At 45.0% G+C, this 21,181-nt stretch overlaps 1 protein-coding gene across 1 annotated transcript in view; it reads right to left on the reverse strand.

Annotated features, from left to right (window-relative positions):
- The window catches only part of PLEKHM3 (pleckstrin homology domain containing, family M, member 3), a 70,532-nt gene extending 52,382 nt beyond the window's left edge, over positions 1–18,150 (reverse strand). The window contains exons 1-2 of the mRNA XM_010014856.1: positions 17,547–18,150; positions 6,068–7,003 (exon numbers count right to left, since the gene is read on the reverse strand). Coding sequence (XP_010013158.1) covers positions 6,068–7,003; positions 17,547–18,150 — 1,540 coding nt within the window. The remainder of the gene's footprint in view (positions 1–6,067; positions 7,004–17,546) is intronic.
- Positions 18,151–21,181: the final 3,031 nt, after the last annotated feature.

Here is a 21,181-nt window from a genome sequence, read left to right on the forward strand (position 1 = left end):
TGAGGGATTGTTTTCTGCAATATCTGGTGGTTTGCTGAGACTGGGAAGCACTGCCTGACAGATAGGAATGGGAGCTCCCATGGAATGACTTACTGGCAGGAATCAGTAATTCACCAGCTCTTTAGTCAGGGATGAGAACTGACCACAACTCTCTGGGCCAGCTCTTGAAGTCTGCCACCTGGGAGTTAGTAGAGAATCCGAGCATGATTAATAATGGTATTCCCATTCCTACAGCTGATTATACTCATGCTTGGGTTTTTATACTGCAAAGGTAGGCAAAAGAACAGAGCATAGAGCAGAGCAGCCTTTTGTGTGATCAGAGCAACAGGTCAACTCCAACCCAAATCCTACGAAGGCGCGAATCTCACTCTGCAAAGGTGCCAGCCAAATCCCAAGATTTGGCTGGCACCTAACTTTGGAAGACCTAACTTCTACCAGCTTAGAAAAAGCTAATAGTTTTCAGTGCCATTTCCCCTAGTCAAGCCATCTTAAACCTGGACTGAAGAGCTCACTCACTTTATCCCTGAAGATTAAGGTCTTCTGTGATTGTAACTGATCTCTGCTAACAGGTTTGATCAGCTCAAGCAAGTAAAAGAGATTCTATGCAGTATTGTCTGATCTTTCCCCAAACAAGAGCTGGCACATGGCAAAGCACCATGGACCAGCAATCTTGTGTTTGGAAATATTCAGGTCCACTGCAAATTAAGTACTCCTTGCTACGCAAATTCAAGTTACCCTTGTCTGGAAACCTTCCTCCTGCTTCTCCCAAAAAATCACTGATCCTGTTTAGACACAGTAGATTTTCCAAATACTAATTTAGACACAGATGATGTTTTTTCTGCTCAGCTGGTTCAGGCTAGCAAAGAATAAGAGTTTAGAAAGTTTCACTTTTCAATCAATGGAAACAGGGCCTGAAAGTCACATGCAAGACTGGAAGACTGTGGTCTAAAGTGAAGATACTTAAACAATAAAAGCTTTACTGTGCAGAACACATTCTCAGGGGGTTTCAGAGACCGAAATACAGGGAAAGCAAAAAGCTGCTGAAGTCTTGGAACAAAGAGATCAACTGAAATGAAACTAAGCACAAAATACATACAGCACTTAGAAAGCAGAATCCTAAAAGCCCTGGACAGGTAAGAACCACTGTCACTTGGGACTAAAAATGTGACAAGTGTGCTGACAACCTTCCAAAGGGCATTCTGGTATTTTATTATTGTGTTATGTTTGCTAATATTTGTCCCCTGGCGTTTTTATTTCAGTGTGATGCTACCTATTTAGGTGCTGGGCAGGATGACAGCTCACAAAATTTGCTAAATCAAAAGAAGGAGCACCCATACTTTTCAATTATCTGGACTTAAGAAATTTCAACTATATGGCTTTTTGAGAAGTTGAACAAAGTCAACATCACACCTGGTTTTGGGGATTTGTTTTTTTAATCAATTAGGAAAATACTTCCTTTTCACTGAGGGGAGAAAAATAAAAGGAACCTCACTTTTACCACAGTAGAGGCTAGTTTCAGACCAGTGGGGCAAGCTAGAGCAGAGGCTTCATGAGCTGAGCATGTTGCACTGGACTGTCCCCAATCTACACGCATGATCACAGCGCTAGAGGCAGAATGACTCCTTGAAAGCCAAAAGCTTTCCACCTGCTGCTCAATTTGACAGGGCTGCAAGCTCAGGAAATAGCCCATTTACTAACCCTGGCTTCTCTGCACCTAGTGTTCAGCTCAGCCAGCCAAGTCACTGAAGCCCTAATAGCTGTATTTATCCTTTTGGCAAGTGAGGAGACATGGAGAAAGCAGGGAAGAAAAGACAGAAGGCACCCCAGAAGAGGAGCAAGGAAAGCCACACACACAAATAAAAGGGTGCAGAGCACATTTTGCAGAAGGCAGGAACTGCCCCATCCATTAGGACTTGCTGTCTAAGCAACAAGAGTTGCTGGCAGACACAACTGACCTCTCTGAAAAAAATTGTTTCAATAAATGACAGGGAGAGAAAAATAAAAGATGAAAAGGAAGAGAGACATCAAAAGAACAGGAGCTATGCAAAAATACGAGGCAAGAGCAGAGGCCAGCTGTCTTCCTCGTCTATGGAAATGTGAAGCACATGCCAAGGGAATAGCAATAGTGAAGGACACCTGAGGACATTTGCTCCTTACAGACCTCCAGAAGCATTCCTCCAGGAGAGAGTGACATCCTGTCATTCCCCAGGAACCAAGAGACGGCCCAAGAGGGAGACAGGACAGCCACTGGAGTATGCACAATCTGCTACTGCTGTTTGCAAGATGCTGCACTTGCCAAACACGTTTTCATGGAAGCCATCTCACCCCAAATTTGTAACATAAACAGTTTGGGGGTTTCTCTTGAATTCAGGTGAAATACACCCTTAAAAAATAACACCACCGATCCTCCAACAGATCATCCTAACACGATGCATGTCTCATTTCCTACATAATAAGGAACAAATCATAAAACCTGGTATTTATGAGCTTGGACTTGCAACCAACTTTCACTTCATATCCATTTGAAGACAAGGGGTAGATCCCTCCAAAGTCTCTCCTGATCTACACTCACAAATGCCACTCTTGCTCAAAGTCCCAAACACTTCCCATGGGAACACTACAGTACCCTGGCAACAGGGCGAGATTGAGCCTGCAGTTATATGAACATGCAAAGGACAGAGGAAGCTGCCATTCCAGTGCCAGCAGTTTCTAGTTAACCTCATGTTCCAAAATGTATTGCTATTCCAAACAAAAATATATAAATAATGGCAGCAAACGTAAAAGTGTTTATAAAAACATGCCTCTCCACTGTTAGTCAGTGGCCTATTCATTAGTTTTTGGACATCGCGAGAAATAATCTCCTGCCCTCCAGTGAGACAGAAATGTGGGGAAAAGCTTTTGTATCTGTTGATCAAGCAAAGGAAAACCTTTTTCAAGCTGCCCTTCTGACTCCAATGTATCAACAGTTTGTCCCCCCTGCCCCATGACTACATCTGACACCACCGCCCTGGCTTATATCACGAGTTGAAAAGTGCTAGTCAGACTCCAAGATAAACCTGTCAATAGCGAGGCACAGACACTCGCATTCTTTCCTACCTGCTTGTGAGTGTCAGCTGTTAGTCTGGGAGCAGTCCCTTGAAAAGCTTTTACTGAGGGAGAAAAGGAAAGGGGGATGCAGAAGGCATTTCAAACAGGAAAGAAATCAGGAAGGGGAACCCCACAAAGACTGCAAAGAGAAAATAAAATTAAAAACCCCACAAAAACTGTCCCCATCAGGTCCTTCCAACAACCTTCTTTATCAGAGGTTCATTGTCAATCAATTAGCCAAGGCAGCAGGGGTCTGTAGGAAGGGGGGTAGCTCAACAGACAATGGTCTGCCCTGTTGTATTACTATTTAATCACTTTTCCTAAATAAATAAAGCAGCCCTGAGGTGCTGTCATGTCAAGGGAATTTATAACAAAAAACCCCTTCATTTTTCATTGGTCATTACTTTTCCTTCCCTCCCACCCCTGCAGGACTAGAGAGGGTTATTACTGTAGCCTTAAGTTCCATCTTTGTGTTGCTTGCCTTTGATTCCCACTCGGACCTTGCCACTTTCTGGCACTAATTTGTCAGGCCGAACAAAGGAGGGATTTGTACCTCCTGTAAGGTCTCAATTAGGAAAGGCTTCTGCTGTATTATGTGCCATTGGGACAGGACACAAAGACGGTAATTACAGGAATTTGCACTAAATGGCTGAAGAATTCACAGCAAAACTTTTCTTCCTCCCCCCTCCTCATCCTTTTCCAAGCTTACCCCTCCCAGCAGCCCTAGGGAAAACCGCTCTCAATGCCTGCAAGATGTAATTACCAACAGCAGGCCCCTTAGGTTAAACAGCAGCCCATGCCAAGGGGAGCAGCGCAAACTACCTGCAGGGAGCAAGGTATAAGGAGAGAGTCTCAGCTTGCTGGTGTGCCTCCAAAGGCTCCTCACACAAACTTTTCTGAGCCAGACAAGTTTCCCCAGTTTCTCCCAGTTATAATTACAATTATTCATTTCTTTGTGCCGTGGTAACAGCTACAAGTTCGAGCCGACTCTCAAAGACCAGCTCAAAGGGACTCTGGCAGTCGGCAAAGGGTCTGTTCCCACAGGAAGTGCTGCGCATCCCCACCCTCAGGTGCACGGAATCCCAGTGGCCGGCTCCTCACAGCCTCCCCACCACTCACATTTCTTTGCACAAGTGTTTGTTCAGTTTTGCAGCCTAAAAGGAGGCCACAGGAGCACTGGGAATGCCTCACATATGGAGGAAAAGACTTCATGCAACCCAGCCAGAGCAGCTTATTTCTGTGAGGAACACATGAGTGTGTGCAGATCAATCATCCCATGTTTGGGAGAGGAAATCCATCCTTTCCCACGGAAAAGTCTGCTCCCATGCTACATAATTAACACAAGACTAAAACCTCTTTCACATTGGACACATGCATTTTGTTCCCATCCCAGGGCCTGGTCCTATTTTTGAGGAGGTCACTGGTAATGCTCGCTTGAAACTCTCCTGGAGCTCAGTAAAACGATGAAACAATATTATGAATTTTTCCTCTACTGAGCTTTGAAATAAAAGAAATTAGGGACAGGATTAAAGTTTTAATGTTGTCTGGGACATTCTCTTAAAAGGAGGCTGTGAATTCTGCTGTGCTCTTGAGTTTCACAAGGCTCTCTACTGGGTAACACACTGGGCTAGATCCATCTTGGGGATATTTATTTGACCCATTCCCCTACACAGTCTCCCTGAAGTTTTCACTCTCACAACTACCCTTAAAGGTAAGACATGACCACTGTCCAACAGTGTTCAGGTAATAAGGGTTATCATAGGACTCCGGCACCTTCAGTTTCAGCAGTAGTTTGGCACATAATTACTCCCAGAAAAAACTGATGTGAAGTCATACAAAGAGGATGTGGCCAAGAACAGAACTGAGTTCAGGCAGAGGCCCAGGTGTTGTGACTAAATCACTAACTGCAGTGAGGACAATCTTCATGATGCTCCGGCTACCAGGTGGGTGTCATGCACTGTGGAGACATGAGCAGGAACACTGCCTGTGGGTGACTACTATAGAAGGACAAATCCAGCTGCACCCACAGCAAGTTCCAAAGGCAACCCAGCATTTCTGGGGCTCAGGTCTTCCGTGGAAGGGATTCAGGCCTGCCAGCAGGTCCTAGAACCTCACAGACCCCCACTGCAGAGCCACGTGTGGTTCCAGAGCGACAGGAGACCTCCACATCAGATCCCCATCTCAGAGCACAGTGGGGAGGAGGCAGGACCCTCACAGCTCCCATAACAAAAGAGGAAAACCCTCCAGAAAAGCTGTTTCTGATAAAGCTGGCAACTTCCGAGTGAGTGTAACTAAAGTCAGCTAGAGAGTATAGCTTACGTACAAAGTGTTCAAATTTGCTCCACAATGTTGCCATTGCTAAAGTGAAAGGACAAAGAGCTATATCTACATGGGTCCTCTATTTTCACTTCATTCCCAAACTAAATAAAACCTTGATCTAGCCTAGGACTAGAGTCAGCAGTCAAATGAACTGAAATTTTCAATTAGATGCAGAGCCTTAAGATCATGTTTTCATCCCTACCTCAAGGGAAGAACCAAGCAGATGAGCTTATGGCTGAACCTCAATGCTGTAACACAAGTTGCCAAATGCCAGTGTTTGAGGGAAGCATAAATGTTTTGAGAAGTCTCCTCAGAAGGCCCAGATCTAAAACTGAGTTCCAAAAATTACTTGGAGGCACACTAATAAAGGGAAGCAAAAGTACTCTAAGTTGGAAAATTGCATGATGTCCAGAACTCAAATCCCTTTGATTCTGGACCACCTTTCCACTTTTCTTTCTGAAACAAGAAAACCGCTGAGCCACCCTGTAAGGCCCATGTAGTGCTGTATGTGCAAAGAAAGGCTGACACACCAAAGTGTTTATGGCCATAGTGAGATACAGGGAACGGCTGTGTGCTGCTAAACCACAAACATGCTCTTCCAAGTGATTTTGTTTTTGTGCAGAAGGGAAGTGGGTGCAGGTGCTGCAGCCTGGTTGCTTACCTGCACACTTGAAGCTCTGAACTGTGAGCCCTCTCTCTAGAGACAGTGTGGTCAGGATGCTCAGGAAGCTGGTGGTCACAGACTGGCGCTTGCTCTTCCTAAGGTCGTTTCCAAAGGGGCGATCTCCAGGTTTGTTCCGAAGCGTGACCTGTGGGTTCTGAGTTAAGCTTCTAGTTGCATTGGCTGCTGCCCTCAGTGCCTCCATCCACTCCTGGGCCCTCTGACGGGTCTCTGCACGCAGGCGGAGGACATCCTGGGGAAAAATGACCTGAAAGCAGGAGTCACAGCCATCCTGAGTATCTGTCTGGACTGACAGGCACACATCGACATTGTAGCTCAGCAGAGGATCTTCATCCAGCCTACCCGGTTGGAATGCCATGAGATAAGACCTGTTCAAGACAAAAGTAAATGCCTTCCAGTTATTCTGGACAGTTAACCTATAAAGAGTCCCTGATTTGAGAATATTTTGGTACTCTTTAGTGTTTTCAGTCAAATTCATGGATAGGAAGAGCTCCATAGGCTTCTCTAACAGTCCATTGGTTTTTGAAAGGTCACTGTTATTTTCAGGCTTTGGCACATTCTCCAGTTTCTCCTGTGGTCTTGTGAAAACAGGCACAGAAGCACGCACCAGTTCCCAGAGTTTCTGTCCCCAGTCCAAAGCCTCCCATGAGGACTCCGCCTTCAGCTGTAGCTGTGAGTTGTCTGACAGGACAGCATCCACCACTTTGGTTTCAATGCAACCACTAACAGTGACCCTTTGAAAATGCATGAGTGGATACACGGTGGGAAGAGTCTGGTTGCCACTGCTGTCCAAGCAATACAGGTACAGTTTGTATGGGGAGAGCTCAGCGTAACAGGTTTGCCAGTAGCTGCCATTGTCTCTTCTAATTTCTAAGTATCCCTTCTTCAGAATATTTGGGAACGTGGGCTTGTGTTCTGGAGGAAACAAAATGAGAATGTTACCATTAAGTCTTTTTAATTAGTCATTTCAAACTGCTATGTCATTCTGGCTTATACATCTCTCCTACCCATACATGATGTATCTGGAGGATAGGATCACAGAACAGTGTTCACCCAAAAGGTTATAATCATCCAACACAAGCACTGACTCTAAATTTGAGCAAATGAGAATACAGCACTATTTTATACAGAGGTACCAAAATACTTTACAAAAGGGGGACACAGAAAGAGAGAGAGAAACAAAGCAATTTTCCTGAAATTATCCAGGAGAATAGCAACAGAAGAACTCTCCAATTGTCCCAGAACCTAGTTCAGAAGAGTTCAATATTATCAAGTAATTTATTGCCAATTAAACAGATTTCAACAGTGAGAAACACATACAAATTAAAACGCTATCTTCCCCCCTCTTTCCCAGGCTCAACTTCATGCTTACACAGACAATCCCTCTACCTCCCCTCTGTCCCAAGCAGCACAGGGCGAAGGGGATGGGGGGGCTGTGGTCAGTTCCTCTTGCTGCTCCTTCCTCCTCACCCTTTTCCCCTACTCCAGTGCAGGTCCTCTCCAGGGGCTGCCGTCCTTCAGGATAAGCTACTCCTGTATGAGCACTCCATGGCCATAGTTCATTCAGGAAGTTTCCACCTTCTCCAGCATGGAGTCCTGGATGGGGCTGCAGGGAGATACCTGCTCCGCCATATTCTCCCTAGGGGCTGCAGGGAATCCCTGCCTCTGGGCCTCTGGAACTGGCTGGAACTGCACCCTGGCACTGCGCCTGGACTTAGCCAGGACACAGGGAATGGAGAACTGTGCCCAACAGCAGCAGTTTCTTACCACAGCACAACCCCGGACCAGAACATTTTGCACAGCTCCATTTAATAGCAGGAGCTTTGCTGATTTATGAGAATCGGGCTCAGGACCAGCAGACATGACCAAAAAAGAAAAGCCAGAGGCTGTCGGCCTCAAGCACGTACATCGAAGCACCTCAGCACTGTAGGTGCTTCAGAGCAGACCCTTTCACAAACCTTGGCTCAAGACAAAATTGAGGGGAATTTTCTTTGTTCCCAGGAAACCAGCCATACACGAGTCACTCTGGCCACCAAAGTGATCCGAATTTAGAAGAAATTACATCTTTTTAATGCTTTTCTGAGTTTTAAAAAAGATTTCCATACAAAATTTGTTCCCATCTGTTTTGCACCACTTCAGCCACCATTAATACATGCAGACATTGTATTTTCACCTTGTGCAGGGTATGCAGCTCTATGCAGTTTCTGTTAATCCCCATATAAATTCAGTGGCATTCAACTGTTTGACACTGACTTTAACACTTGGCACCCCAAAACCACCCAGCCTTGAAGAACAATTCTTACTCCCATTTGATTTCAACTTTCCAGTGAGGGTACCTGTGATGGGTCTTGACTTACAAACAAACAGTGCCAGAATTAATAGGTACAAGTGAAGAGGTTTCTGCCTCCAGCTCCCGTCTCCCTTGGAGACTGCTCTTCCTGACGCAGGAACAAGGTAGCCACCTGGGAACAGCTCCTCATCCACTGCCAGGCACAATTAGGTCAAAACGAAATCAGCATCAATTGACCTTAACACACAGCAGCGTCACAAACTGCAGCAAATACAGGAGCTGTTTCACTCATGGTTGTCAGCCTGAGGGCAGAAACCTTTGAAAGAGGGATAGGGTAGACAGCTGGAGGCACAAAAATATTTTCAGCATCTCAGCTTAACTAGTTACCATGCATGTTAACAGGCCATGCTCTTAACAAGTTTTAGACATGATCACCTCCAAGTATACCTAGGATGTCTTCATTGCAGAGCTAAGAGAACAGAAGCATCTGGGCTTGACAAAGCTTGAAAACAAAAAGACAAAGATGAGCCTGCATAGAAGTTACTGCAAAACCCCATCTGTACTGGGTTTCCCAGCTAATACAGCCAGGATTGCTGGCCAAGCTGCTATCACCACTTCTGGCTAATGGATGAGTCTGTCTGTCCTCCCAGGGGCACAAGGAGATCCAGGGACTATGAGTATCTGTCCCTCAATATGGGGGGGACAGTTGGTATCAGAGGTAGGGGCTTCTGATACCACCTGGTGAGAAAGCAGAACTTGGGCTGTAACCTACAGACTAAGGAGATGCTCCTGTCCTTGGCTGAAAGCATTGCTGTAGTTGGTTACAAGAGTTTCATGTATGAGCAGGAGAAGGATTCAGGATGGCATCAGTGTAAAAAGTTCCAGCTAGCTCTCCAATGAAGACCAACTTTAAGGATTTATAAGGATTAAGTAGACAAAGCTTCAGTTAAACTTAATGAACACACATGAGAATTGCTTGATGCACTTCATGTGAGTATGCAAACCTTACAGGGGTTAAAAAACGGGAGAAGGACGCTAGTTCCCATCCATGCTAACAAAAAGGATGCACTCAGATTTCACTTTGCCAGCTCAGCCTCAGCTTCCCCACATCACCCACATACTCAGAATGGAGCCCACATTTAACACTGTGCTTAAAGCACTCCATACTTTACCCACAAAAATTTACTGCATAGATGACTGAAATTGTAACAGCAATTAAAAATTTGCTACTTTGGCACTAGGTCTGAAAGGGTAGAAAAGAAATCAATTTAACTGTATCTTGCAGACAAATAAGCTACTCAAGAGTATTTCAGACAGATATGAAAACTGAAAGCCTCATCTAAAACTCAAAATGGTAGAGAAAAAGCACACTTTCACAGCCCAAATGGATAGATACACATGCACGCACACACACTAAAAGAGAACTAATTTTGTTCATCGTACATCTCTGGCCCTGACATTCATTAGTATTTCTGCGCTAACTCAAAAGCCATTAATTTCTCTGAAACCCACACTAATCCCTTTGTAGTGCAGATAATGGGCAGCCATTCTAGAGTCATCTTCCTTTTCTATTAATCCAATCAGGGAGGCAGTGCTTCTGCAGCTCCAACTGCAATCTCTCTCGCTTCCATCAAGTACAGATGACAGTTCAAGCTTCTCCATAATAAGACAACTCATAACCTTCCCCCGGCCACCCCTCCTTCATCTGCACACAGGTTTGCTTGTCTTTTGTTGAGTTAGAGAAAGGTTATCTCTCCCTGCCTTTCACAGAGACAGCCCCCTCTCCCTCCTTCGCCCCACTCCTTCCCTTCAAGCTCCCATGAAACAGCTTCCTGGCCCTCGCTCTAACTGGGACAGAACCAGTAGCCAACTTGATTATAATTCAAATGCCTCGTATTGTTTAGGTCAGAGCAATAGATGCTGGCAGAGGCAGGTTGAATCCATATGCTACACATACACACACACTTTACAACCCTCTGCTCCTTTATCTCCTCAGCACGCAGTGTGCCAGATAATACCTTTCCACTCAGAGAGCAAATGCTACCATCTCTCCCATCCACCTTCCAAACAGAAACTGCATCTCTTCTCCTTCCTACAGAGACAGGGGAGTAAATTGAGGAAGAGTAAAAAAAGGGAAATAATCACAGCAAATGGCCCATGCCTGAGCCATTTGGAGTTACAATTTCAAGGGAATGGGGAAGAAGGCAGAGGGAAACAAAGAAAGACTCGGCAGTCAGGGACAGGGCAGTATCTTCTTCAGTGTTTCTCCTCTCCTTTGAGAACTGTCCACTTGTCCCAGCTAGGAACTCTGCACAGAGAACACACCAACCCCTCTCCACACCTGGGTGCTGCTGGTGCAACCAGCACCCCAGGAGAAAGTCCAAATGTTGTCTCAGCACGTCCAGAAGATACATGCTCCTGAAAAACTGACTGTACTTTCACTCCTGTTGGTATCGCAGGAAAACTTGCCCTATTTTCCCACACTGAAACATTTCTGATGACAGTAATACCAAGCAACTTGGAAAAGAGCAGAAGCAGAGATGCCTAGTTTCTGAGGGTTTGCCTCTTGAGATGGCAATCCTCTGGATTCTCTAATGCTCAGTAAGAGTGACTCAGATCTACAACATCCTGTAAATGACTGTAAGAAAATAGTCTTTTCTTCCCACTTATTTTCCCATCTGGTTCTGCAGGTATATCTCTTTCAGGCAAGTATATCTGATTCCACCTGGTGCTGAAATAATGGCCTTCAAATTTAGCCAGATTTCCAGCAGATTTTAGCCAGATCTGGCTTCTACCAATGCCATGTCTTTTCAAGGGACCAGTACAGCAATGAGACTTGTAACTAGGTAGCAGTTTGCATTAACTTACATAAAGAAACAGCATCTCTCCCCACCAGAAGGGCATTCAATCACCTTCCTTAGGCTTAGGGAAAGCAAAAACTTCTTTGAAAATGTTGAACTTGCAAGCTCTTAATTTTAGATTTATGCATTGCTAGTGAGGCTGCCTTAGCTGCTTAGCTCACTGAATGAACTGCTGAAACAGATGGCTAAAGAACCTCAACAAACTACTCTTTATGTCTTTCCCCTCAGGTGTGGCATTGTATGAGAAACTCTGCTGATGCCTACCGGATCCTGGCTGCCCAGCCACTCCATACAATCCTTTTCGCTCCTCTGCAGCAAGTGGAACGCTTGTATAGTGTGCATATCAACACAGTGCCTGTGCCAATGGGGCTGTGGAGAAGGAGACTGGATTCAGTCAAGATACAGGACCAACCCAGAACAGGACTCAGCTCCAACAGAGCCAGAAGTATTATGAGTGAAAAGAGATAGTTACCTACTACCACTACCAGTTAGGAGATGCATAAAACAGCAGTACTTGCAAAAGAGAGAGCATCAAATGAAGATGGCTTTGCTGATGTTTTTATAAATTCACTTAATTCAGCTTTAAAATGTTGGAAGAAAGGGTATGAGAGTTGGCTGACACCACCAAGGGAATGATTGCAACTAACCTGAAAATTCAGTTATGAAAGTCATCACAACATCACTGGAAGCAATCAGCACTGCCCCAGGAATAGAAAACTCTTCATTAGCTTCAAGGAGTGTTATAACTCTGAAGCAAAAATCTCCATAAAGAATAACCCTCCCAACCAGAACGTCTTTGCAACCAAACTCATCACTGCTGTTTACTATAATGCTCCTGCACTGTGAATTTATCCACTGTATTTATACATGAGGCCCTCCCATCGCCTCCCATCTCCACCACTCTGTACCCTCCCACAGCCTCTCAGGCAAGGGAGTGGAGTAGGTCATGTTTCCCTTCACTGGAGGAGGCAGCTGCCCAGTCTAGCCCCCTCCACTGCTGCTGCTGCTCTCTGCCCGCCCCTCATGGCTCTTCCAGCTCAAAGGGTGCCCAAAGAGCAATGAGGAGTGAGCCTTCAGGGAACAAGTGCTGCACTCCCTGAATTAGCCAGGGGGGGTTAGCATCATCCAGCGGATAAATTGAAGTCAGGTGGTCTAAATTATACTCTCATTTCATTTTAGGCAAAGCACTTCACCCCTCTTTGTCCCTGCTCACCCTTACTATGTGGTGTATTTAAACTGTAATCTCCTGGGAGAAGGGACTGTCCCTTGCTAGGTGCAGTCACTGGCACTTACAAGACCTCCACAGTGAAGGGCATCCAACTCACATTTTATTTTAAATAACATTTATGCCTCCTTAAATCTTGAAAGACACCAAATCTCTGCAGTACAGTTACCTTTTCCTTGACTACTTTTTAATGCTGAAAATAAACTGGCCACAGGGTGGGGCTGGAACAGGGGACATCAGTTCTCCAACTGGCTTGATACCTCTGGGATTATTTCCAAGTGATTTGAGGCTTCCTGCTCTCCACAGGGGAAGGTGCAGAAGAGTTGTTTCTGCACATCTGCCTCTCAGCACCATTATCTTCTGCACAATGCCACAAACCTATAATGTTCTGCCATCGCAGTGGCAATTGATGGCCTTGGTTTGCCCTGTCTGTGTAGCTTCTTACACGCCACAGATAAAAGACAGTGCTGCAGGGGTGTTTTGCAAAATCACAAATGGCAATTAGGCTTCAGAAACCTCCCTGGCACATGGGTCAGAAGCTAGGCTTTACCTGGCTATCGTGGAGGGGAAGTGTGAAGGCTGCATGTCATACTTCTAAACTTCATACCTCTCAGGATCTCCGGCTGCCTCCTGCTCTGCAGCAGCGCCCATACCTGCCACACCTCCCCTTTCCTGCTAGCTGTCTCTGCAGTTCCTCCCTGAGCAGGACAACAGTAGCAGCAATTGATGGCTCTACTGGGTGCTGCTCTGTGACCCACCACTCTGATATGTACCGCTAAGTGCTGCATGAGCCAATGTCACAGGCACAGAGCAGGTACCAGCCACCACTGTTGCATCCAAAGGTGAGGGTAGCTGGCAAACAAAGAAAACACCCTGACATAAAGCCTGTGTGGACATCAGAGGAAAAGAAAGCACTGTAAAATGATTCCTTAGAACTCAGTGATCACCCCCAGTCCCCAGCCTGTGAATCAGTTGTGTGTTGTTCATGGAATACAGATTTAGATGTCTTACCTCTACAAAAACACAGAAGAAAAGCATGTAGTATGTACAAGAGCTATGCAAAGATGAGTCCAAGCCCTTCTTGAAACATCCCCTGCACAAACTCTGAGTATAAGGTCATAGCTTGAAAGCGTCCCAGATGATGTCTAGGGTCCCAGACAGACAAAAAAAAAGGGATGTGAAGAAAGGAGGGGGAAAGACATTTTGTTAAACCAGTCTGTCAAAGGAAAATGGCAAAAACCTGGCCTCAATCAGGCACAGCAGAATTTGGGCCTGTTGGCCAGTTTTAAGACAGTCACCTTTCTGTGATATGTCTGTTTTGCCATGCCACAGTGCTGCAAAACCTTGCAGGCTTAGCTCCCGGACAGAACATACTGCCAAAATCAATGGGACTAATGAAGTACCTCCATAGCTGCCGTCAGAGAGGAGCACAAGGTGCCAGCCTTCTGCAGCAAGGACAGCGTATCACTGGGCAGGTGCTCAGAACAAATGACAGTTCCCGACACAGGCCTGGCAGGCAAACAGAACAGCCATCCAGGAAAAGTATTATAGCACCCACACTCTCAGGAGTGGCTGTGTTTGAATGAAAACATCCACATGACTATCAAAGACAACTGCTCATACATTGTGTTTTAACGATCTAAGCAAGCTTTTGCTGGATACTACAGAAGCAGCATTCTCCCTTTGTTTGCAAGGCCACATGCCCAGAAGTACAAAAGCCTGCCCTGAATTTGCTTACAACTTCCGTCTTTGCTAGGTCCACTTCCTGCTTGACACTGCTCTGCAGCCCAAACAGTGCTCATTTCTAGCACACATTAGCTGTTCTGCCAGCAGGCCTAAGCAGATACTGCCCAAAAGGCACAGCTTCTTTTCAGATCCTTTTCTTTCACAGCACATGGAAAAGATCCAGTTTCATTTTATTTGTATTATAAAAAAGCAAGCAGCAGGAACAGATAAGCTCATGGTAATAAATATACCATGAAGATAAGCGAAAAAGAAGTGTGAAGAGTTAATCTATGCACCAGCTCGTCCAGCCTTGGAGGACTGGGAGACCTCTGCAGGCTCCGAAGGGAAGTCCTTTACTGCAATGAGGAATCGCAGGAGTGGCTGAAGTTGTGCTCAGTATCCGATATGCATCCATTAAATCTGTATTAAAGCCCTGGAAAGGGATGTTTCCACAGCCTGTGGCCACTGTGACCCCTTCAACCACTGCAGCAGCTTTTAGCAAACCTTAAAATACATTTTTCGGTCTTTTGTGGAGAATAATTACTAGTCCCAATACACATATTTGAAATGCCTACTTTCTTGCTTTTCCTTTTCTCTTCTCAGCTCAGCTCACAGTAGCAGCAAACTTTATAGTAGCCTCTTTTGTAAACAGAGTGGGAAGAAATATCATAGCCACCTTTTAAAACCTGCACAGCAGCTGAACAGAACAGCTTAAGAAAACAGGCTAAAACAGTGCATTTCTGCAGCACAGAAGTTCTCCTTCCTCAAAGACAGCACCCCTGCCCTCAAACATCCCATGCAGCAAGCACTGACAAATGCCTTGTAACTTTACAAAAGGTAATAGCAAAAGTGTGGCTGAGCACCTCAGAGGTACTGACTGCTGATGGATTATGGGGTGAGTACTGGGGGAGGTTTTTCAGCCACTCTTACTAATCCATTTTTCCCCTTGTTCAGTTCACCTCAGATCACAGAACTTGACCGTACTCTATAGAAAGCCTTTCTATTTCTATCTTTCAATTTCTGTTTTTATTAAGAGTGCTGATATCACTACCCTTCACAAAACTACTTCAGAGATGTGAGGTCTTCACAGTTACAACTTGCAACTACAAACTGTTTAACATGAAATCATAATGCTAAAGAGCATATCACACTCTAAGACAGTCTGCTCACTTTTTTATATGAAGAAAAACTTCACTGCATTAACTGCATTTAAATGGTGTAAGTGCCTGTTGAGGGGCTGGGAAGAGTACAACTGAACTCTGCTGCTACTACCAAAGCACACGCCTTGGGTACACACTGTGATTGGGCACTGCCTGGACACAACTAAACTTAAGGGATTAATTTATTGCTGTTGTCTCTAAGCAAAGTGGACTGGTCCAGCTGAAGTGGGAGCCCAGGTCGAAGGAAGACACGACCACAGACAGCCCAGCTTCTGAAAGCATGAACACTGTCACCCAGGATGGGGGAGACTGCAGTGTATGGTCCCTGACTTCGTTAGCAGTGGCATCCCAGCACTGCAGTTCCTAATAAAATTTGTTTGCCGAAGGGGAAGAAAAACCTACAACATTGTTTCCCTATTTCATTTTGCTTCCTTTTATGAACAGTTGCATCACACTGTCTTACACCTGCGTATAAGGGAGAGGGGAATGTAATTTGCTTTACCCCAGGCAGAGGTGAAGTTGCCTGAGCACTGGACTGACAGAAGGGAGACCAGCTTGGCACTGGACTCTGCTGCTCAGCACCAGCTGGGCTGGTGACTTGCTTCTTGCAGGTTGGGGATCCAGTGGCAATTTGAAGTGACTCACATCAAGGGGGTACATGAACAGGTCTTTAAATACAGAATGGCTTAGGCATTTCTTATTGTAAACAGTATAAGTAACAGAACCCCCTTCTTTTTCCAAGGGCTGTGTGGGGAAATTGGGCCATAAAGATTAAGCTTAAAAAACTATTGGGTACATGTATTGATCTTTAATGGCTAGATTTTAATGACGCTTCTGTGGACATATAAAGGTGTTACATGTTAAGTTAAATCCATGAGATGCCCAGGATACAGCTGACAAGAACTTGAGAGCTCTGTCACAAGGCTTCTGGGTGTGTTTCTGCTCTGCATCCCTTCCATGGGAAGGGCAAAGAACAGAGACCCCACTCTACAGAAAGCAATATATCTGAGCAAAAGTAGCAGCAGGTATACTTGCCTTTGTCAGTCAAGAGCACCCTTCTTTAGGTGCAACTATGTCACAATATAACGCAGTAACTTACAGGTTTGTGTAGGTATATACACATTCATACACATACCTCCATATGCACAGGTCTTCAAACACAAACATTTAGGCACCTGCTTTTCATGCTCTAAACCAGCTGATTTATCTGGAAAACCTAATTCAAAAGGCATGTTTTAACCCTAAACAGGCTACCTATTCATAACTGGAGTCATTCCACCATACACACACACACACACACATTCTTGCTTTCACAACCCTTTGATTTTTCAATTCCTTTGTTAAGTCCTGCCTTTATTTAGATTATAACAAAATCTTTGTGGCACTGGCTGCTTTTCTTTTCCTAAGTGCCCAGTCCACCTTCTGGCATCTACAAAATAAATCACAGAGATGGAGACACTGGGTCAGTGTTTCCAAAGCCCTGAGCACAACCTTTTCCAGTGCCGCTCTTAGGAAAGGAAAAGGAAGAAGTTGCTGAAACACCGCTTCATACGGCTCACTGGAGACGCCTGCCTCCATCTGATAACAAGACTTCCTGTAGCCCATACAAAGCTGGCAGAGATGCCTTAATATTGACAAGTACAAATTGCATGCTTGAGTTTTTGTTAATTGTTTATGGACTGAACAGCCAGCATTTCTTAAAGAAACAGAGCAGAGGTCTCAGGCCTCACAGTAAAGCTTTGTATGCCCTCTATTTAATGGCCACTCTTCAACTTCCATGAAAACTGCCGTTGACTGGATTTGCCATTCTCCCACTAGCTTTAGCATTCATAGTTTTTTTTCCCAGTTTGGGAACATCAGGTAAGGAAAAGGTCAGAAACAACTAACTTCTTTTTTTTTTTTTTCCTGAATCAAACCAAAATAGAAGCAAAAAGTAAAACAAGCTTAGTTTTTAAGCTAACCATGGAACAGAAGTCAAGATTGGTTTAAAAACCAATCCTTAAGCAGGCAAACAGAGCTACATGAAGGACAACAGAGCTGCGCTGACTGCTATCCTTTTAAGAGCTACCTCACAGCTGGCTTCTTTGGGGGGTTGTCCAGTTTTTTTTTAAGCACCCAGCTCTTCTTTCAAGATAAATATTAGAAACAAATAGGAAAGTCCTTGTATCAACAGAAACAATAAAGCACCAGCACAAACCTGTGTTTCCTTGGATGTCCTCCCCCTTGGTTAATGCCAGGTAAGAGAGCAGAGCGCAGCTATTGTCCTGACCGGTTGCAGGTGCCTGCTGCAGGGAGGTCCCCGTGAAGACCACCCCCCAGTTTACATGGCTGATATCAGAGCGTGACCTGTTGTGTCCTGGTTTGAATGTGGAGGCTTCCTCATTCTGCACCAGGATGTCATTCACCGAGCGAGGCCTGTCTCTCCTCCGCTGGCAGATATGGAAGATGTTAAAAGCTGCGGTCTCCCCTTCCCCTGCCCAAGCAAGGCTGTCAGCAGCTGTTCCCTTCTGCACCACGCACTGGTCTTTGGCAGGGAATGCTGTCTGAGCTTTGGTTTCCAAGAGGCCATTTTTGCAGTGATCCCAGATGAGGCTACTTTTGGCTAAGGAGGCGACGTTCCTCAGGTTCCTGCTTTCTGTTATCTGGTCAAATACCTCGTGCCCAACCAGTTCGGGGACCTCATGCACACCGTACACCTCAGAGGGCTGCACAATCTTTTCAAGCTTCGTATCAAAACTATTGAAGAAGTCTTCAGTCACTTCCAAGGCAGGGCTAATGTCATCAACTTCAAGAGCCTCCATATCCTCTGCTGCCAGTGGGCACGAGGTATCACGGTGCAGTAAGAAGATAACAAACACATCAATATCCAGAGAAAGAGCTGCTTCACACCTGTCCTTGGCACACCATTAACTTAGAGGTGGTGGGGCACATACATTCACCAGTTACAATCTTCAGTGGCAGAAAGGAACCAAATCAACCTGCCTTCAGATGGAAGACTTGAAACAAGAGGGCTACTGTCCCTCTATGAAATAAGCTTCAGTGACTGAGAGTACCTGTAAAGCAAAGCGAAACATCACATCAGTAAGGGCCTTTTCCCAGATGAGTATGTTTAATCACATCACTCCTTTCAGTCACAGTCCCCTCGATTTTACTTCCTGCTTCATTTGTCACCATTATTGTGTATGAACAATCCCTCTAGGGTTTCTGCTGTTCACCGTGTGTGAACTCTGTGTATTACCACTTCTCAAACTGGAACCTGCAGACAGCAGGATGAGGCACCAGATACAAGGGAACCAAAGTGATGCCATTTATTAACCAAGCTTTAGAAAGCTGCACTGAGAGCCAATACTAACTAGCATCACAAATGCAGCCACCTCGGGAATGCTTAGAACAGGTTCCCTTGGGGCTTTAAGTTCAGAAATGAAGGGTTAGTAAAATAGGCCAACCAGCCTCAAATAGTTTGCCTTTTTCTCCCAGATTGTTTGCACTCCCAGTTTTAGGAGACCAACATGAGTTTTACAACAGCTACTTTTCCTACACAACATGCCTGCTGCCTTCTAACCTCTCCCTGCTGAAGCTCCAGATGCAATGCTGCCACACTCAAGGGAAGTGCACAGTAGGTATGGTTAAACTGAGGAAATCAGTCAAATACGTGCAAGTTCTTGGCACCTGGAGACTGGGCGTACATGCTAGTGGGAGAACAACTCCAATGGCTGCTAGAAGAAATCACAGTACCTAGAGCATGCACATGCAGAACAGTCCAAAATCAGTGATCTACATCCCAGTTTTGAACACATCAGCTCAAGTCCTAGAAGCAGCAAAACTGTATTAGCTCAGAGTTCTGCCTAGATTCATCCACTCTTAACAGAACTAATTAGCCTGGGCAGGGCTGATAATTAGCAGCTCATTAGCTTGCAAATGCTGCTGAAGTGCTACCAGGACCCATGAAGATTTACACTTAGCAGGAAAAAACATCTATTAAACAGCATCAAACACAGATAATACTTCTATTTAAGGTTCTTCTTTTTAATCCAGAACAGTCTATTTGCCAAACTTCTATTAGTAAAGTCATTTAAGCAGGCACCCTTTCCTTTGCCAGAGGGACAAAGGAGGCCAGCAGCTCCCCCAGGAAGGGGGCACAGAATCCCATAGCACAATCCAACCCCTTCTGCAATCACGATCTGGCTTCCTCTCATCCCTGCTTCGGTTATGGCCAGCCATGACACAGTTGGGTTCAAAAGCAGCAGCTCATTCTCCCTCCATATAGATCAGCAGTTCAGACTGTGATCTCTACAAACACACTCCAAGCAAATAACTTTTAAAAGCAATAAATAATCACATACATAACTCTGGAAACGTCAAGCCTTTATAGTGGGATCTTTCCCCCCTTATCTCTTTGCAAGGATTCACTTCACCGGCCTCATAGTGGACCACGACTAGGATCAGCTTTGAAAAGCAAACAGTAATACACTGAAGGCAGAGCAAGTACCGCAACCAGTGGGCTGAACAAAATAGATCTGGAATGGTTTCAAACCAGTTGTATGGGAAAATAGCAAAGCTATGCAACTGTGCCAGCTGATGGTAATGAAAAACAAAGTCATCCTGGGCACACCTGCATTGTCAGCTTAATGCAGCAGGGAGTTCACTCTCAAAGCTCATCCCTGCCAGTAACCCCAGAACAGCATTCTGCTGCCTGGTACCTTAGACCTTGGTAGCTCCAGAACAGGCCAAGGGACATGATGTAGTGGAAACAGTCCACTTATTCTACATCATTCCATGGCATGTCTTTAAAGCAAGAATGATATTTGAAAGTTGCAAAACTGCAACAGGCATTCACTCAAACAAAACCAGCACTAACATAATCATATGCCAACAGTGAAAGCTACAGGCTGGCCCATTCAAAGATGCTGTTTCACAGGGGTTGGCAGAGACTACAGCTTTGCTATCACTCAAGGCACTGGAGCAGCAATCACCCCAGAAGGGCTTGTGACATGCCACTGAAGAATTTCAGAGGTAGCAGATGCGATGTTGCTCTGTTCTTTATTCTAAATCATTAGATAAGGTGGAAAGCAAGGGGAAGTAGGGGGAATTTACACTTACATTTAACAGGTTTATTTCTAAGTGCTGGAGGCTTCATGTGGCTGCATGTTTCTCTGGATCCTGTGAGTCTGGAGCAATCCAGTGTCATGCAGCAAAGCGTGGTGATGTCAAACTAACTGACCTCATATCCAGTAAGATGCTGAATCATAAGGTCATGAGAAGATGACAGCCTCCTGCATCACACACTTCACAAATTGCAGCACTCATAACTTCCAAACTAGTCTGTCTGCCCTGCTCAATACAGATGTGAGAGGTGACCCCAATGGCAGTGGGCTTATTCCTTCCTACACCACCAAGAAACAACTTAGATCAAAGAAAGAGTTGTGCCAGTAATTCCCACCAGTGCTGGGATTCTGCAGTCACAAATCCTCCTTAAACAACCTGGCATTTTCTGACAGTGGCACACAACAAAAATTTAATTCAGGCGTCTGCACAGATTTGGTGCATGAAATGAAAGCAAACTTTGATACAGCAGTGAACAGCTCCATCAGAATCTCCTCCAGGACTGGAAATCAATTCCTTCACATGAAGGGGGGGAAAAAAAAAAGCAAAGAATAGGACAGGATGAACTCCTTTTAAATTGCTATAAAATGTATTGCCTTATATACAGTTATTTGGAAACACCTGAAATTTTCCAAAGACATTCAGCTTAAACCAGTGAATAGGATAGGAAGAGAGAAGCATCAGCCCAAACTCTTAGAGACTGCCAAAGCTATATGCAACGGTAAGTAG

Source organism: Nestor notabilis, unplaced genomic scaffold (assembly GCF_000696875.1).
Source record: "Nestor notabilis isolate BGI_N333 unplaced genomic scaffold, ASM69687v1 scaffold21055, whole genome shotgun sequence".
In the NCBI taxonomy this organism is placed as follows: Eukaryota; Metazoa; Chordata; class Aves; order Psittaciformes; family Psittacidae; genus Nestor; species Nestor notabilis.